Source organism: Labeo rohita, unplaced genomic scaffold, assembly GCF_022985175.1.
Source record: "Labeo rohita strain BAU-BD-2019 unplaced genomic scaffold, IGBB_LRoh.1.0 scaffold_268, whole genome shotgun sequence".
NCBI classification, from domain to species: Eukaryota; Metazoa; Chordata; class Actinopteri; order Cypriniformes; family Cyprinidae; genus Labeo; species Labeo rohita.
Genome location: NW_026128968.1, coordinates 36,710 through 55,111, shown reverse-complemented (window position 1 = coordinate 55,111; position 18,402 = coordinate 36,710). Strand labels below are relative to the sequence as shown.

Genomic DNA, 18,402 nt, shown 5'->3' with positions numbered 1-18,402 from the left:
GCACACAGCACAGATGAGATCACTTGCTAAACTGTGTATGACATAAGAGCGTCACCCAGAGACCAAAAGAAAGAGTTACACAAACTTGTGTTGCCATGAACAATCATAACACCACTAGATTCATTTTTTTTTCTTCTTAAAAAAAAAACATAAGAACATAACTGGTTCTGAGATACTAATGTCAAATAAAATAGATCACAATATTTGATATGCTACATATGCTATATATACAGATTATTTATTTATGTATGTATTTGCTGATTCCCTTCTGAAAATTTCTGTAATTAGCCAGTGTTTAGAATTTCATTTAAACTTCTAGGTCAAATAGGTCGCTCAGTACATTACCTCACAACTACATCAGATTAACAGGTAAGGCCAGTTTGTAACCTTAACACACAATAAAAACAACAATAATAATAATAATGATGAACTTAAAGTTCTAGAGGGCTTTCAAGGACAAGCTCCTGGTTTATGACACATGAAGCTTTCTTTCCACAAAGTCCTTCTCTGTCGATTCTCTCTGCTATGGTCAGTTCTCCAGTATTCAGATTAATGTTGCAGTATCGTTTTCTGTTACCTTCAGTATCAGTTCGAGCCTTACGAGATGACAGTCTGTTCATGTCGAGTCCGAGATCCTTTGCAATATTTCCAATCACAGATCCGCGTTTCATCTCCTCCGGAAAAGAATAGCAGAGGTCTCCATAAGCGGTGTGCGCCATCAGCACGAAGAACAAAAGACCAAACATCTCACAAGCAGCGCTGAACCTTTGGAATGCTTCAGATATTAAGCGGAAATTGAATCCAACAACAAAATAATGCAAATGTACAAGACGAGAAACATAAAATTAGATTTTAAAAATAAAAATTAAAAAAAATGAGAGGAGGAAACTATATCAGGCAATCACTCGCTGTCGACGATTTTCTACAACGAGAGGAGCTTGAAGCCCTGAGTATGACATCATGAACAGGGTGGAGAGATGTTCACTGCAGACACATTGTTTTGCGGGTGAACAGCGACACTATGAGTTAAAATAAGAAACTGCATGACATCCTTATCCCACAGAATTAAGTCTTAGAAAATATAAAGGACACGTGTTTTATATCTATTTATCTAATTATTTTGTTATGTACCTGTGTAGCGAAAACCAAAACCAGCAGCAACATTCTCTGAAGTGTAAGAGATAAAAAAGACCACAGTATGAATGCTATTCGAAATCAATCACTCAAACATTGTGTGAGAGAGAGCTATACAAGAAAAATACCCAAACTAGTAGTAATTTACAGTGCAGCACCATGAAGAGCAACATGGAAAACCGTTCCTATGCAATTTCCAATCATATTAAAACAATGTTTAAAAGATTTCTCTCAAGGGAATGTTACAAACATATGAACTTTAACCCTCATAAACTAAGTGCATAGAAAGACGACACTCAGATGGAAAAATAAGACTGCTTAAATAGCTATATTTCATCACAATTACTCAAGGCAGACTCTATAAAGACATATACTGATGACCAAGTAAATGTTTTAACGAGCTTGGCAAAAGCATTCGTCAGCAGAATGAGACAGATGTCCTTAAAATCGTTAGAAGATCACCAACAGACAACTTTTACAGCTTGACTCCAAAATAAGTCCAAAAGAGTGGCAAAAAGAACTATCATTACCTAATTCATGTCCTTCCAAAAATCACGTGAATAGTCATCTACATAAAAAATCCATCAAATGAGTCTTACTCAAGTTATCAAGATCGTCCACAGCGGTTCTATGCCTCTCATTATAAGATCTGACGAACTTGAAGTCACTAGTGCGCGAGCCCGTGGTCAGGTATGCGTCATAATTGTAAGTGCTGCGGAGAGTTCCCGCGCCCTCCACCTCTGCGTAATTTGGAGGAAGATACGCGCTGGGAATGGCTACAGCTCCATCAAACAACAGTCTGGGCTTTCTCCTGCGACAAAACCTCACGGCCAGGATGATGATGATGAAGGTCAGGAAGAAAGTGGAAACGGACACCAGCGCGATGATCAAATAAAACGTCAGTTTGGAGCTGCTCTCGTCACGAGACATGTCTTTCAGTTCTGGAACTTCAGCCAAGTTATCTGATATAAGTAAATACAATGCGCACGTGGCTGAGAGAGAGGGCTGTCCGTTATCTCTCACGGACACAATGAGGTTCTGTTTCATGCTGTCAGATTCAGAAATGTCCCGCTGCGTCCTGATCTCTCCGCTGTGGACACCGATAGTGAAAAGTCCCGGATCAGTCGCTTTAATAATGTGATACGAGAGCCACGCGTTCTGGCCAGAATCTGCGTCCACGGCGATCACCTTGGAGACCAGGGAGCGCGCCTGTGCAGCTTTGGGTACCATCTCGGTCATGAAGGAGTTTCCTTCCGGAGATGGGTATAATATCTGAGGGGAGTTGTCATTCTCATCCGTTATGAAGACATTCACGGTCACGTTACTGCTCAGAGGAGGAGAACCGTTGTCTCTGGCTAACACGAGCACTTTGAAACTTTTCAACTGTTCATAATCAAACGACCTCACTGCATGAATGACCCCGGTGTCTCCGTTAATGGATAGAAAGGAGGACACCGGTGCGCCACTGACATCAGAGGACAACAGAGAATAAACTACAGTGCCATTCTGTCTCCAGTCCGGGTCTGTAGCTGATACTGAACAAATAGAGGAGCCCGGTTTGTTATTTTCTTGCACATGAGCTCTGTAATTCTGCTCCTGAAATACAGGTGGATTATCATTCACGTCAGCTACAGTCAAGTGAATATTCTTAGTGGAAGATAAAGGCGGAGAGCCCTCATCAGTAGCAGTAATTGTAATATTATAATCAGAGAGCAGCTCGCGGTCTAATTCACCTGTGGTCACCAGAGAATAGTAATTTTTGATTGAAGGTACGAGTTTAAATGGGACGTTTTGCTGAATGGAGCAGCGCACCTGTCCGTTATTCTCAGAGTCTCTGTCCTGCACATTAATGATGCCAACCTCTGTACCGGGTAACGCATTCTCAGGAACGGGGCTTTTAAGAGAATTAATTACTATTATAGGGGCGTTATCATTGACATCAATAATATCTATTATTACTGTACAATGACTGGCTAACCCTTGACCATCTTTAGCTTGAATTGGCAGTTCAATTGAACTCTCCTCCTCATAATCAATTGGCCCTGTTAGTTTAATTTCACCAGATTTGGATCCAGTGAAAATAATTGTCAGATTGCTTTCGGATAAATGACCAAATTCATACGTCACTTCTCCATTTTGTCCCTCATCAGCATCAGTAGCGCTCACTGTCACCACTACAGTATCTACAGGAGAATTTTCAGGCAGACTGACTTTATAGACGGCCTGACTAAAGACTGGAGCATTATCATTAGCATCCAGCACAGTGACGTGTATGGCTACAGTACCTGATCTCGGTGGAGTCCCGCCGTCTACCGCAGTAAGAATTAATGTTACCTCTTTCTGCTGCTCACGATCCAACTCTTTATCCAGCAATAGCTCTCCATATTTTCTTCCATTTTCCATCTGTTTTTGAAGTACATTAAAATGAAAATGTTCATTTTTTTCAAGTGTATATGATTGCACTGAATTCATACCAATATCCGCATCATGGGCCTCATCTAATAAGTAGCGAGATCCTTTGTCTGCTGATTCTCTATTTCAAATTTTATTACATCTTTTTGAACTGTGGTGAATTATCATTTATGTCCTCAATATTGAGAATAAAGCGATGCAGTTCTAAAGGGATTTTCCAGCACGAGCTCCTGTTTTATAACACATGAAGCTTTCTTTCCACAAAGTCCCTCTCTGTCGATTCTCTCCGCTACGGTCAGTTCTCCAGTATTCAGATTAATGTCACAGTATCGTTTTCTGTTACCTTCAGTATCAATTCGAGCCTTACGAGATGACAGTCTGTTCACATCGAGCCCGAGATCCTTTGCTATATTTCCAATCACAGATCCGCGTTTCATCTCCTCCGGAAAAGAATAGCTCACGTCTCCATAAGCGGTGTGCGCCATCAGCACGAAGAACAAAAGGCCAAACATCTCAGCAGTAACACAGAACCTTTGGAATGCTTCAATATTGGATGAATTTTGCAACGAAAACAAATGTTAAATTAAATGCAAATACAACTATTAACATGTAAACGAAAACATTAATGTACAAATTAATTTACAAATCTAGGCTCAGTCCCTGATATATCATTATTCTGTCACCGTCGACGATTTCTCTACCAAGAGGAGCTTCAAATCAAGTGTATGACATCATAAACAGGGTGGAGAGATGTGTATTGAAGACACATGGTTTTGCAGGTGAACAGCGACACTATGAGTTAAAATAAGAAACTGCATACTTTGCTGTAAGTTAAATTAATGACAGTCAGAGAAAGATACAGGACAACTACAAAAGAGCAAATAAATACAAAACGTTCTTGAATTAACATCATTCAGTTAAAAAAACAAAAAGCCAGCAGCATTGTAGTATTCTCATAAAAACCCACTGCAAGAGAAACACGAACACATGATAAAAGGTTAAAACAAAAAAAAAATCATTATAAAAACCATGGACAGACTTGTAAATATTAAACAGAAAGAAACTGTTAAGACAAAATAACATAAACAGCACCATAGACAGAGACAGAAAACCTGCCCTATGTTACAAAAACAAAAAGCCAAAACTAATCTTAAACAATGTTGTAAAAGAGCCTCAATTAAGAACCAAGAAATCTGTTAATTAACAGAATGAGATAAATTAGATTATTTCCCTCTAAAGATCACCAAACTAATTGAAAATTCTAAAAAAAGACTACAAAAAGCAAATGAAAGAAAAGATCAAAGAATAAAAATACAAATGTGAAAAACACAAAACAAAAGATTCAGAAAATAAATAAAAAAAAAAATGTATCATGCAATTTTCCGCATCAAGTCCTTCAAGATCATCCACAGCGGACTGAGTCTTTTTCAGAGTCAGGTCAGCAGTCAGTGTGCCCTCATTATAAGATCTGACGAACTTGAAGTCACTAGTGCGCGAGCCCGTGGTCAGGTATGCGTCATAATTGTAAGTGCTGCGGAGAGTTCCCGCGCCCTCCACCTCTGCGTAATTTGGAGGGAGATACGCGCTGGGAATGGCTACAGCTCCATCAAACAACAGTCTGGGCTTTCTCCTGCGACAAAACCTCACGGCCAGGATGATGATGATGAAGGTCAGGAAGAAAGTGGAAACGGACACCAGCGCGATGATCAAATAAAACGTCAGTTTGGAGCTGCTCTCGTCACGAGACATGTCTTTCAGTTCTGGAACTTCAGCCAAGTTATCTGATATAAGTAAATACAATGCACACGTGGCTGAGAGAGAGGGCTGTCCGTTATCTCTCACGGACACAATGAGGTTCTGTTTCATGCTGTCAGATTCAGAAATGTCCCGCTGCGTCCTGATCTCTCCGCTGTGGACACCGATAGTGAAAAGTCCCGGATCAGTCGCTTTAATAATGTGATACGAGAGCCACGCGTTCTGGCCAGAATCTGCGTCCACGGCGATCACCTTGGAGACCAAGGAGCGCGCCTGTGCAGCTTTGGGTACCATCTCGGTCATGAAGGAGTTTCCTTCCGGAGATGGGTATAATATCTGAGGGGAGTTGTCATTCTCATCCGTTATGAAGACATTCACGGTCACGTTACTGCTCAGAGGAGGAGAACCGTTGTCTCTGGCTAACACGAGCACTTTGAAACTTTTCAACTGTTCGTAATCAAACGACCTCACTGCATGAATGACCCCGGTGTCTCCGTTAATGGATAGAAAAGGAGGACACCGGTGCGCCACTGACATCAGAGGACAACAGAGAATAAACTACAGTGCCATTCTGTCTCCAGTCCGGGTCTGTAGCTGATACTGAACAAATAGAGGAGCCCGGTTTGTTATTTTCTTGCACATGAGCTCTGTAATTCTGCTCCTGAAATACAGGTGGATTATCATTCACGTCAGCTACAGTCAAGTGAATATTCTTAGTGGAAGATAAAGGCGGAGAGCCCTCATCAGTAGCAGTAATTGTAATATTATAATCAGAGAGCAGCTCGCGGTCTAATTCACCTGTGGTCACCAGAGAATAGTAATTTTTGATTGAAGGTACGAGTTTAAATGGGACGTTTTGCTGAATGGAGCAGCGCACCTGTCCGTTATTCTCAGAGTCTCTGTCCTGCACATTAATGATGCCAACCTCTGTACCAGGTAACGCATTCTCAGGAATGGGGCTATTTAAGATTTTAATTATTATAATGGGGCATTATCATTGACATCTGTATGTTCTATTATTACTTTACAATGACTGGCTAGGCCTTGACCATCTTTAGCTTGAATTGGCAGTTCAATTGAACTTCCTCCTCAAAATCAATTGGCCCTTTAAGTTTAATCTCACCACTATTTGGATCAAGAGAAAAAACCTTTCAGAAGCTTTCTGATAAATGACCAAACTCATACGTCACTTCTCCATTTTGTCCCTCGTCAGCATCAGTAGCGCTCACTGTCACCACTACAGTATCTACAGGAGAATTTTCAGGCAGACTGACTTTATAGACGGCCTGACTAAAGACTGGAGCATTATCATTAGCATCCAGCACAGTGACGTGTATGGCTACAGTACCTGATCTCGGTGGAGTCCCGCCGTCTACCGCAGTAAGAATTAATGTACCTCTTTTTGCTGCTCACGATCCAACTCTTTATTAAACACTAACTCAGTATTTTTGCCACCATCCGCCTTTGTACTTACAGATAAAAGAAAATGGTCATTCTTTTCAATCGAATAGCTTTGTACGCCATTCTTCCCTATGTCTGCATCATGAGCCTCATTCTAATAAATAACGAGATCCTTTATCTGCTGACTCACTTATTTCAAATTTTATTACACTTTGTTTGAACTGTGGTGAATTATCATTTATGTCCTGGATATTAAGAATAAATCGATGAAGCTCCAATGGATTTTCCAGCACCAGCTCTTGTTTTAAAACACATGAAGCTTTCTTTCCACAAAATCCCTCTCTGTCGATTCTCTCCGCTACGGTCAGTTCTCCAGTATTCAGATTAATGTCACAGTATCGTTTTCTGTTACCTTCAGTATCAATTCGAGCCTTACGAGATGACAGTCTGTTCACATCGAGCCCGAGATCCTTTGCTATATTTCCAATCACAGATCCGCGTTTCATCTCCTCCGGAAAAGAATAGCTCAACTAAAATCCATATTGGGAAAAATACAACAAAAATTGATAAATCAACATTAAAATGTAACTATATTTAGAAAGTAAGATTTTTTTTTTTTTTTTTTCCTCATTATAAATCATTATAAAACATTTTTGTTCAATATTTTTTGATTATTAATTAGAAGTTTGAGGGGATTTTATGACAATATGCAATATTTATACAATTTTAATGAACATTTTTTGTCCCATTAGAATTAATATATAAAAAATATTTAAAATGAGAATTGTGCCATTTCATTTTTTGTCCCATTAGAATTAATATATAAAAAATATTTAAAATGAGAATTGTGCCATTTCGTGTTTTTTTTTTTTTTTTTTTTTTTTTTTTTTTTACATTTTATTAGGTTTTGATTTTAGATATACATTTAGACATTCTAAAAGACTACTTTTGTCAAGGTTGAGATATTTTTGGTTAGATAAATATCAGTTTGCATTATGATTACAATCAAACATTAATATTTTGTCAGAGAGGGAACACATGGGAAGTGTTACTGTTATCAGGAACATCTGCTGAAATAAGAGCAAAAACAATAATTATTAAATAGTAAATTGAAGAAAGAGAGGTTAAAAAAATAGAAATAACCATAAATAAATACAATTATAACGATTTACATATAAACTGTAATTATTTACAAGAAAATTGCTTTCCCCATATCACATATTCTCAAAATTTGCTCTGTTGCAGTCTTACCGGTTAATTTCTGAGTGGGGGGCTCTTGATATTCTGAGTGTCACTCTTTGATTGCTGTGCACTTTTTTCTGCACAGCAGCTGATTTGTAATTGGTACCACCAAAAGATTCTCGGATCATTTTTTTCTTCTTCTTCTTTTTTGACCGCAAAGGAGCCAATATGACTTTTTTTGTGACCTTTCAACATATTCGAATCATGTCCATGATTTTTTTGTGTGTTACATAGCTAGTCCAACAAAAGTCACCCAATGTCAGCTCACTCCGATGAAGCTACGTTTTTTAATATTTCAAAATATATGTTTCTTTTTATATTTTGGGGCCCAGAAGGTTAAAGTCCTGTGCTAAAGTAAAAGCTCTCAACATTAGAATTTAAAATCTTAAACTTCACTATAACAACATCGATGAAAGGAATACAAAACTTGCATCTGATAAAACTGAGAAACTGTGCATAAACTGTTTTTGACTTAAGGTGAAACGAGACAGTGCCTTTAAATGGATAGTTAATACTTTAAGAACAAAATGAAAAGGAAAACGAAAATATCTAATTGCTCAAAAACTTCAACATGTCTAAATGTAAAACTGAACAAATAGTTTTCTTCATTTCTCTCTCTTTTTCTATTTAATCACTCTGAATCAAAAGTATCAGCCAGTCATGGAAACACTTGATAAGGCACCTCACAAAAAGGGTGACATGATACAACACAGATAAGGCTAAATTTCATGACTTTCTATGCCTTTTTCTGTACAAAAATAAAATCAATGAATGCATTTTCCTATACAGAAAAAAAGTACATTTTCAAAAGAAATGCATCACTAGCCTTACCTGGAATGAATAACTCATCAATCCATCCAGGATCATCCACAATAGACTTACTGCATAACTTAGAGGGAGATACGCACTAGGAATAGCTGAAACTTCAAACAACTCCATCTCTTTACATCGAGCACAACATCCTTTGATACATTTCATTAAATCTTAAGCATGAGACAGAAGTAGCTACAAACGATCAGTGAATGAGAATCTGTCGACGTTTTTCTATAAGTCGGCAGGCTGGAATAATGAATGGTACATGGCATAATGAATATTGCTGAGGAGAGTAAAGCACAATATATTTAAGGTTGTACTGAACAGTGACAATGTGAGTTAAAAGAAAAGAAAAAAATTTTTTGACAGGATGAGGAAAATTACTTTCACTAGACGACTTTACAAAACGTAAGTGTGCTACACTCTAGCAGTGCTCAAGAACACAAATGTCTGTTTCATATATACCATGACTGTATAGAACTGCACTGTAATTAATACTTAAAGCCAGACTCACTATGCAGGACCATGGACAGCGACACAAGCCACTCTCTCTCTCATAGAAATGCCATTTTATGTTTGAAGCGAAATTAACTGCCTTTATAATTAACATATCTTAAAAGTTAATTCCATATTAATGAGTACACTCTAACAAAATATCAACAACGCTACCTCATCCTCTTTCCAACTTAAGTGAATTAAAAATAAACATGTAAACGGGGAAAGTGAAGTTTACTGACATTAGAATTTACAGTGCTGTAACACTTTTGATGTTTGAAACACTTTGATATTTGATACTGACACCTACATAAACAAGCCCCTCCCTTCATTGCTCCACCAACAATTTTGCGAGCACTATGCAAAGCTCACAACAATAACTAATATTACAACAACACCATACAGTTGCAATCGAAATTATTCAACCCCCTTGACCTGCAAGACATTTTGCTGCACTGAACAAAGTTTTGTAAAAACAATTAAACAAAGACATCAGTACACTATTAAGAGAAAGTTTATTAATACGCATTTGAGTAATTTTGAGAAAGTAAGTTGATAATCAATCAATCAATCAATCAATCAATCAATTAAACTGGCTTTAAACATTCATGTTCTAAATCATTCAATCCCCATAAGTCAAATTTAGTGGAAAATATATTTTTTTTCCATGCTTGTCTTGTGTTCATCTTATACTCTGCATTGAAATGTTTTTCCACCTTTCATTGGGTCATTTTGAAAGTCTTTGGCTGTACAATGCAGGTTTTTCCTCAGTTGTTCTGATCAAAAATTGTATGATATTTTTCTTCAACACCCTCAAAGGTTTTATGGTACAACACATTTTAAGCTAAGTAATAACACTGTCTCTAGGAACGTAATCTTCATCTAGCATTAGACTTTTTAAAGTAATAAAATAATATTAATCTATATAATCTATATAATCTATACAATCTAATAATCTAATAATCTAAATTTTTTTATGAGAGCTCTGTTGACTGTTAACATATTATCTACTCAAACTTCAGCACATGTATGAACTAACTGTATGTATGTGTAACAGCTCAGCGAATTCTGTTTTCTAATAGAGTTTCTAAGGATTAATTGTATTTTATTTGTATTTATTTTGTTTCCCACAATACAAATAAGTGACTAAAAACAGCAATGTTGAATGGGAGTTGAATAATTATGACATAGTTGTGCTATTAACAAAATCGTTGAACTCAAAAATAATAAAATTATGTACTGACATACCAGTAGTCTGTTATTAGATGCATTATGAAGTCCTGAATGTTCAGAGAAGCTTGTATTTGTAAAGTACTGCTGTTTCTGGGGGCTCTGTGAAAAAGCAAAACCAATATTACTCAAGTGTGGAGCAAAAACAAAGCAACCTTGGCATTTGTGTTCAGGCCTTCCCGTCTGCTCACTCTCTCTCTCTATTTCACTATTGGCCATATATCCTTGCTGTTCCACTTTTGAACAGAGGAGCAGATGGAGCAGAGCAGCGGCGCTCAGTGAGTCAGGCTGGAATTACATTTTAATCTCCTGCGCCTCACATCAAACAGTTCACTCACCTGCATATCACATGTAGAGAGGGGCTGAGCCTTAACATATGTGACTCTGGACCACAAAACCAGTCTTAAATAGCACGGGTATATTTGTAGCAATAGCCAACAATACATTGTATGGGTCAAAATTATCGATTTTTCTTTTATGCCAAAAATCATTAAGATATTAACTAAAGATCATGTTCCACAATGGTATTTTGTAAATTTCCTACCGTAAATATATACAAACTTTAAAAGCAATTTTCTCAATATTTTGATTTTTTTTTTTTTTTTTTTTTTTTTTTCATCCACATATTCCAGATTTTCAAACAGTTGTATCTCAGCCCAATATTGTCCTATCCTAACAAGCCATACATCAGTGTAAAACTTGCTTATTCATATTTCAAAGATGTATAAATCTCAATTTCAATGGTCCAGGATCACATATAAGTTCCTAATTGTCAATTATTCATTCATTCATTCATTCTAATGATGATGATGATGATGATGAACATATAGATGAACATATTCTGCAAAAATCAGATGACAGAAAACTAAAGTATTACTAACATTTACAAATTTATGATGCATCATCCAGTATTTTTTTCCCAACGAAAACATTCTACACAAATATTTCAACATAGAAATACAATGTTGCAACACCTTGCAGTGACATTCTAGAGAACGATATTGAAAAAAGAAAGAAACAAAGAAAGAAACAAACAACAATAATAATAACAAAATATAAACAATAAACAAATACAAGCATGCATCAAATCCATTATATTATTGTTTTGATACTAATGCTAATTAACAATAGCCTACTGTATTGACCTTCAAATTATTTTAGTTGCTGGGAGTAGGCTAATGTGTTTAGACTGATAATTACCCAAAGAATAAGTAGACTTTTTTATTTGTTTATTATTCATTCATTCATTCATTCATTCATTTATTTAATTTATGTATAACTTTGCTTAGCTAAAATACACGGAAGAAAACAACAACAACATAACAGATAGCTAATGAGGGGAAAATGTGACATCAAAAGGTCAAAAAGCCACGGAGCACGCAACTTTTGACACCATCAACAGTATAACAAATATGAATTCCTGCCAGATTTCAAATGTAATGTATATTCATATGCGTGCCACAGATGTTTTCATACAAAACACTTTAACAAATTATGCACCTGCCATGCTTGTTCCCTTCCCTGAAAGTTCCCTCCTATCCCGCCATGCTGAAGGCCTACCCATGATGAACTTCTACCGATTTCTGCTCACTGACTGGAAGACTGTAAAGTGATTGGCCGCGTTTCACTTCGCTTTTTTATGCCCCACCCTCGCTAACTTCCCTCCCTGTTGTTGACTCGGGCGTACGTCACTGATTACGTTGTTTTTTTTTTTTTTTTTTTTTTTTTTTTTTTAAATAGAGTTGCTTGGGGTGTGGGTAAATTAAGCGTGATCTGTGCAGTGTGGTATGTGGAGCTGCCTGAAGTGTACATATGAAGTAGACCCGCTCCGTCGGTCAAAAACGAGGGTCCATATAAACGTATTTTTTCGTAAATACGTAATATACTTCAAAATGGCGGTGGGGTTTTCAGGATTTTTTTTTTTTTTTTTTTTTGCTTAGGGAAGTTCAGGGGTGTGTCTTAATACGAAGTGTGAAGCGAACGCATTATTAGCATTGAAAAACACAGACCCACATACATGATAAAATCATTATTTGCGCTATCATTTGCATTATCATTATTTGCACATCAAGCAAAACTAAAATAAAATTAAAAAGCAATGCGTAATGACAACCGACGTCATTATTTTAGGGACCTGCAAAATCAAAAAACCTAATCCTATAATCTAAACAAAACATTTTGTAAAAGCAAATCTGGTATATCAGTACATGTTCTCAATTGTTCAGCTTTGTACATTAAAGTTCATAATCTTTCCCACTTCATTTAATTTAATTTTATTTTATTTTTGACTTTATTTAAGTGTATGAATTCTCATTATTTTTCTTGAAATTTCGCACTTAAAAATAAAGGTATAAAAAAGGCAGCAAAGAGGAGGATAAAGTTAAACAATAGCTATTATTTCCTTATTTTGAATCCATAAACCTTAAACACACATAGACTGTCAAATGCTTACAGACAGTGGCGCTGTTTAGTCGCACACAAATTTAAGCAAACTCAGTATCTCAGTGTGTTTCAGTCTAATTGATAGTACTGTAGATATTAGATACAAACCTTCATATAATTTCAATTTGACTCATGTCCTGTCCACAGAAATTTTTTTTTTTTCTTTTTTTCCCTCAGTTTTACAGACAGCATACACTGCACACATATTTAGTGCATCTTTAGTAAACACTTTTAGTAAACAATCAGCTAAACCTGTAAGCTAGTTTTTGTTAACGAGTTAAGCATTCAAACAGCTGCAACCAGTATGTTTTCCACTGCACTCCTAAATTTTACACCTTATTTTTTTACTCTTCAGCTTTACTTCCTAAGAAACCCACAAACTCACATACACAATATACTGGCACAGCCCTCCTGTTGTGATTGAAAATGCACATCAAGTTGAATGGTCTAACCTGTACTTCCCATGGTGGATGGCAGTTTATGCAAGAGTTTCATCTCTGATTTATGGCAACCGTTCATTTAACCGTCACTATGTCTTTGATTTGCAAGTGCGTAGCCTCAGCAGGATGTGCGTGCTGAGTCATTCAAGCTTAAAAGAGCAGAACAGAAAAAAAAAAAAAAAAACAAAAAACACTCACCTCACTTTACTCCCCGACAGAAGACTCATGATGAACTGTTATAGACAGGCATCCCACAGGCTTAGCTGATACACAATGTGTCTACCGCTGAAGACATAAAGCATAAAATCCAGGAAACATTCAAAAGTTGTCAATCAGTCATTGATGGGCCTGACTGACCTTTAATTAAATTAATTCTTACAGAGGGGTATTAATGACTACATTGAAAGTTGGGAATAAACTAATTTTGAAATTTCCTGGAATTAAATGTAAACTGAAAATAAACATTTGATGTTTCTAGGTGCCTGATTAATGAGTGCTTGTATTAATGATATACTTTTGATTTATAAATTTATGATACTTCTTTAACTTGTAGTTTTATGCCAGCCCATAATCCTTATAATTTAGCCAACTTCTTTAATCAATCTGATTCCCTGTATATTAACATCTTCTGTTTCTGAATTTTATTTTAATATCTATCTCTCTAAATTTATTACTGCTGCATTTGTGACCTGCTGTGCTGTAATGCAGCTCTAGTGCCTTTGGCCATCACTATCTCATTATAATGTTGTTTGTTTGTTTCTCACCACAAGCAGCAGACATTAGAGGATATTTAAAACACAAACTGGCCACGACCCATGAAGAACTGCTTCTGGGTGTGGTATACAGCTCCCATGAGAACAACTCTAGATTAATGAGGTTAAATGGCTGAAGTCTCTAGAACTCTATGAAGTTATGAGACTGTCAACAATAGTAGCACAATCTGTTCCAGTACCTCTCTCTCCTTATTGTCACCTTTATGTCTGTTCAGACACTCAATTCTGAATTGAATTGTTGCCATGGAGATTCGTCCCATCATTGTAGTAACCATAGAAACAGCCTCCAAGATCAAATAAAAGAAAGAGTGCTGAGAAAGAAAATATATATATATATATATATATATATATTCTGTAGACAGAATTACAAGCTGAACCCTTGAACCTCCCTCATGCACCAACAAAGACACTCACTCACTCACTTATTTTCTCTGATGTAAGATTAAAGAGGATGGAACAGCACAAACATCATGACATTTTTCTGAGATGTAACATGTTAAATGGCTGAAAGTAGCATCAATTCAAAGAAGATAACAAGCAATACATAGTACATCCATTTTTTTTGCGGTGACCTGTTAACCTCACAGAGGTGCTGAAAACAGTACCATCATTAGCATTAACAGCAGACACTGTTGGAGAGAGCATGATTTCAGGGCAAGATGTCTGCATTAGGAAATCTCTCAGTGAATTCTAATCATGATTACTGTCTGCCACGGAGGGGGCAGATGAGCAGAGAGAAGTGTGGTGAATCTGAGCCTTCACACACACAGTCACACTTGTCTAGATTGTTGGCTGAGAAGCTCTGACTGCTTGTCAAAGCTGATATAGATGAAATGTGTGTCTGTGTTAAATTATAGTATGACTATATGTTATGGACAAGCTGTGTGGGTTGACAGGTAACAGCTGACAATTTACCATTTGACTCCAAATTTCAATGACAGGCCTTGTCTGGCCAACCACATGCTATTTTCTTGATTAGGTTAACCTCAAATTTTAATATTTATTTGAACTAAAAATCATAAACATATTGCAAAGCAAAGCAATTTACCAAACACAGTTAGTGAACAATTAACATACTCCTTGACAAAAAGTAATTGTCAAGGATTTCTATGTGTTAAAAATGTCCACCACAGAAGAAAATGACATCACATGATGCTGGTAACATTTTTTTTTTTTTTTTTTTTTTTTTTTTTTTTTTTAGTTTTCAGGGGGGTGTTTGTTCTTGTTGTTGACAGAACTTTTGTGGACGTGAGTACAATGAAATATTTTCTCACTTGAAAGATTAAGTTAAAATAAATCTACTCTTAGAATGTATTTAAATAATACATTTTTATAAATGAATTTAATATAGGTAAGCTCTACTTTAATATTTTCATTCTTACTTTTGAACTCTAATTTACGGCACATGAAGGCAATTTCAAGCAAACTAAAAAACAGGGTCCACAAAATATTAGTAACATTATAATATGTTGATATTCTGATCATATTTTTTTTTTCTCCAAACCACATTAATCTTAATAATTACTATTAATTTTGTATTTGATCATTTATATGTGATATATAATTGTCCATGAAGGCTGAAAGTTGGGTCAGCACAGAACTAGGTGTGAAATTCCCAGAAACCATTTAGTCTGGAGTGCCACCATTTTCCAAAACTTCAACCTACCTGGAGTCTCCAGAAGTACAAGATGCCAGGTTCTCTGAAAAAAGTGCTTAACTAAAAATAACATGCTGAACATAATCTAATAATTTCTGACTTTTCAGTCAGAGGTTAATCTCTTTTTTACCTGCTTAATAACTATGCACAGCTGAATATAAGGAGTTTTTCACTTCCAGCCTCCATGGACAATTATATATCACTGATAAATCGTTAAATACAAAATTAATAATAGTTATTAAGATTGATGTGGTTTAGAATTGATAAATGATCTTGGAAAAAAAATATGATCAGAATATCATCTTGCCCAATAATTATGCACACACTGTATTTCTGAAGAAAATTGTTAGAAACAAATATAATAATACAATAAATAAAATCATCAATGGGCATGAAATGGAACCTCAATTTCAAAATTACCCAAATAGCAAGTCAGAGCAAGTAGTTTTATTTTTCTCACTCTCTCGCTTCTCCAGACTTCTTTGCAGTTCTGCTTTACAATGTGGCTATTAATTATTTTTTCTAAACAAAATATCACCAAATAAATGTTTCTGATTAAAGCACTGGTTCATGGACAGAAACACTGACAATATGTCACATTCTTAAGAAAGAAAAGTTTATTTATTTTGTGATTTATAAACAAAACACATTACCACTTTTCCATCATAATGAAAAAAAAATAAAAGAAAGAAAATAAGAACGGAATGAAGGTCACTAATTCACCATCACATATTGATGAGCAGGTGTACAAAAGAAGAAGGTTTTACAACAGATGAGCGCCATTCAGTTGGACAGCACAGCGCCACCTACTGATCACCACCAGACATTAAGAAAGAATGACAGCATGAACGCTCACTAGATACAAGCATACACTACATATATTGTATTTTACATCAGGATGTTTTCCTGTTTTTTGTTTTTTTTTATTTCTTTGTCAAAGAAGTGAAAGAGTAGGGATAGAATCATACGTAATTTAGCTACAATATACAGTGCTAGTTTGATCGGTATGTCAAAGCCAAACACAAAAGTTTTTTTTTTTGTCTTTCTTTTTTTGTTCTCATAAACAAAAATGAAAAGAATAAGATAAAAACGAGAGCTTCAGGGCATCACACTATAGAGCATTTACAAATACCAAGGTTTAGTAACGTCATAACTTTCCACTGTAAGTCAGTGCAGAGGTGTCAGTATGCAAAAGGCTCAGAGACGGTACATACACAGATCTCTTGTGTGAATAATGAATAAAAACTATAAACAAAAATAGTAAAATCATAGCCATCTATATCTATATTCATATATATCTCTATATAGTAAGTGTTTTCTTTCTGGTAAGGTCATGCAGCAGTCACGTTTGAATAATTGTGACATCAGTTTGAGACGTTTTTGGGTGTGTGGCAACAAGGTAGGCAGGCAAGTGAGGGAACCAATAGCATCAGAACACAGACGTGTCCCTGCCGCTGTAATAAGACGCTAGAAGGCATGGGGTGGAGACAACAGTCTGGTCTTTGTAGTGTATTATTGATGCAAAAGGTTGAATTATCACAAATGAATAACACTTGACTTTGTATAACAATGTACAGATGATTTGTGTATTTTTTTTTTAGGTTTAGATATTTTCCAAAGTGTAAACACTTGATGTGTTTTTCAAAACCTTGCTTTGTTTGAGCATCCCAATCAGCCTGAATCAACAGCTGAATCTATTAAAGCCAGACAAGGCGAAATTCTGTTCGGTGCTGCGAATGGCACAGAAATTACACACTTCACCTTCAACATCGGTTCAAACTGGCAAGCTACTATTTTCACCCCTAAGTTCTTCTCTACTAATCTCCACCCCTTGCCTCAGCCGCACATCTGTCTTCTCCCTTTCCTCTTCTTTCTGAGAATGAACCGATGAGAGACCAGCAGAAAATACAATGTCTAACACAGAGACAGAGCTGAGGTTGATTGGACAGCACTGGGTCATTTGCATATGACAGTGCTGTGGGAGGGGCTTCTGTCCTCTGCGGGGGGATTTGACAGGCGTTGTCTGCATTTCTCCATACTACATGAGTACACCACAATGTCTAGAGCTAGCCTACCCAGCAGAGAGATCAAGAAAGAGACAGACAGACAGAAGCTCTGTACAGTAGCAATAAAGTTCACTTAAAGCTTATAAAAACGGCACACAAAAAAGAACCCTGCCCTTCAAATTTGAAAACCCCTAGCTAATGTGTTGTGTTCTTTGCTCTTGGGGTACGGTGGCCCTCCAGACAGCAAGCAGAAAGGAGGCGACTAGGTTTTGTGTATGACATACTGAGCTGAGAAAGCAGGCACAAAATTAGGGTTGGGATGACAGGGTCAAGGACAGTGGGGAAACTACAGGTATGAGGCATGCCACAGAAAAATCATGGCAAAACCCCAATGCCTTTTCTACAAGGATAGTTTATGGGATCAAAGGTGTTTAAGGTTTGGTGAATCAACAGTAATACTGTTCATAATGCATAAACATTCTCTCAGCCATCCCTATAAACAACAGAGCACATAACCAGGCTCCTGAAGTGCTGATTTTTTATGAGCTCTTGACTTGTGAGTGAACCTCTTCAAATGCTGGTTAACCAAAAGGCCAACCAGG

At 36.5% G+C, this 18,402-nt stretch overlaps 1 protein-coding gene and 1 pseudogene across 1 annotated transcript; both read right to left on the bottom strand.

Moving 5' to 3' along the window:
• Positions 1-1,698: 1,698 nt before the first annotated feature.
• On the bottom strand, positions 1,699-4,083 carry LOC127159948 (protocadherin beta-16-like). The gene is given in 4 exon segments (XM_051102635.1): positions 1,699-3,671; positions 3,674-3,694; positions 3,697-3,757; positions 3,759-4,083. Coding segments are annotated over 4 exon segments (2,355 nt in total). The 5' UTR covers positions 4,059-4,083.
• A 724-nt stretch (positions 4,084-4,807) lies between these two features.
• LOC127159947 (protocadherin beta-15-like) lies at positions 4,808-8,883 on the bottom strand (annotated as a pseudogene).
• Between the last annotated feature and the right edge of the window lie 9,519 nt (positions 8,884-18,402).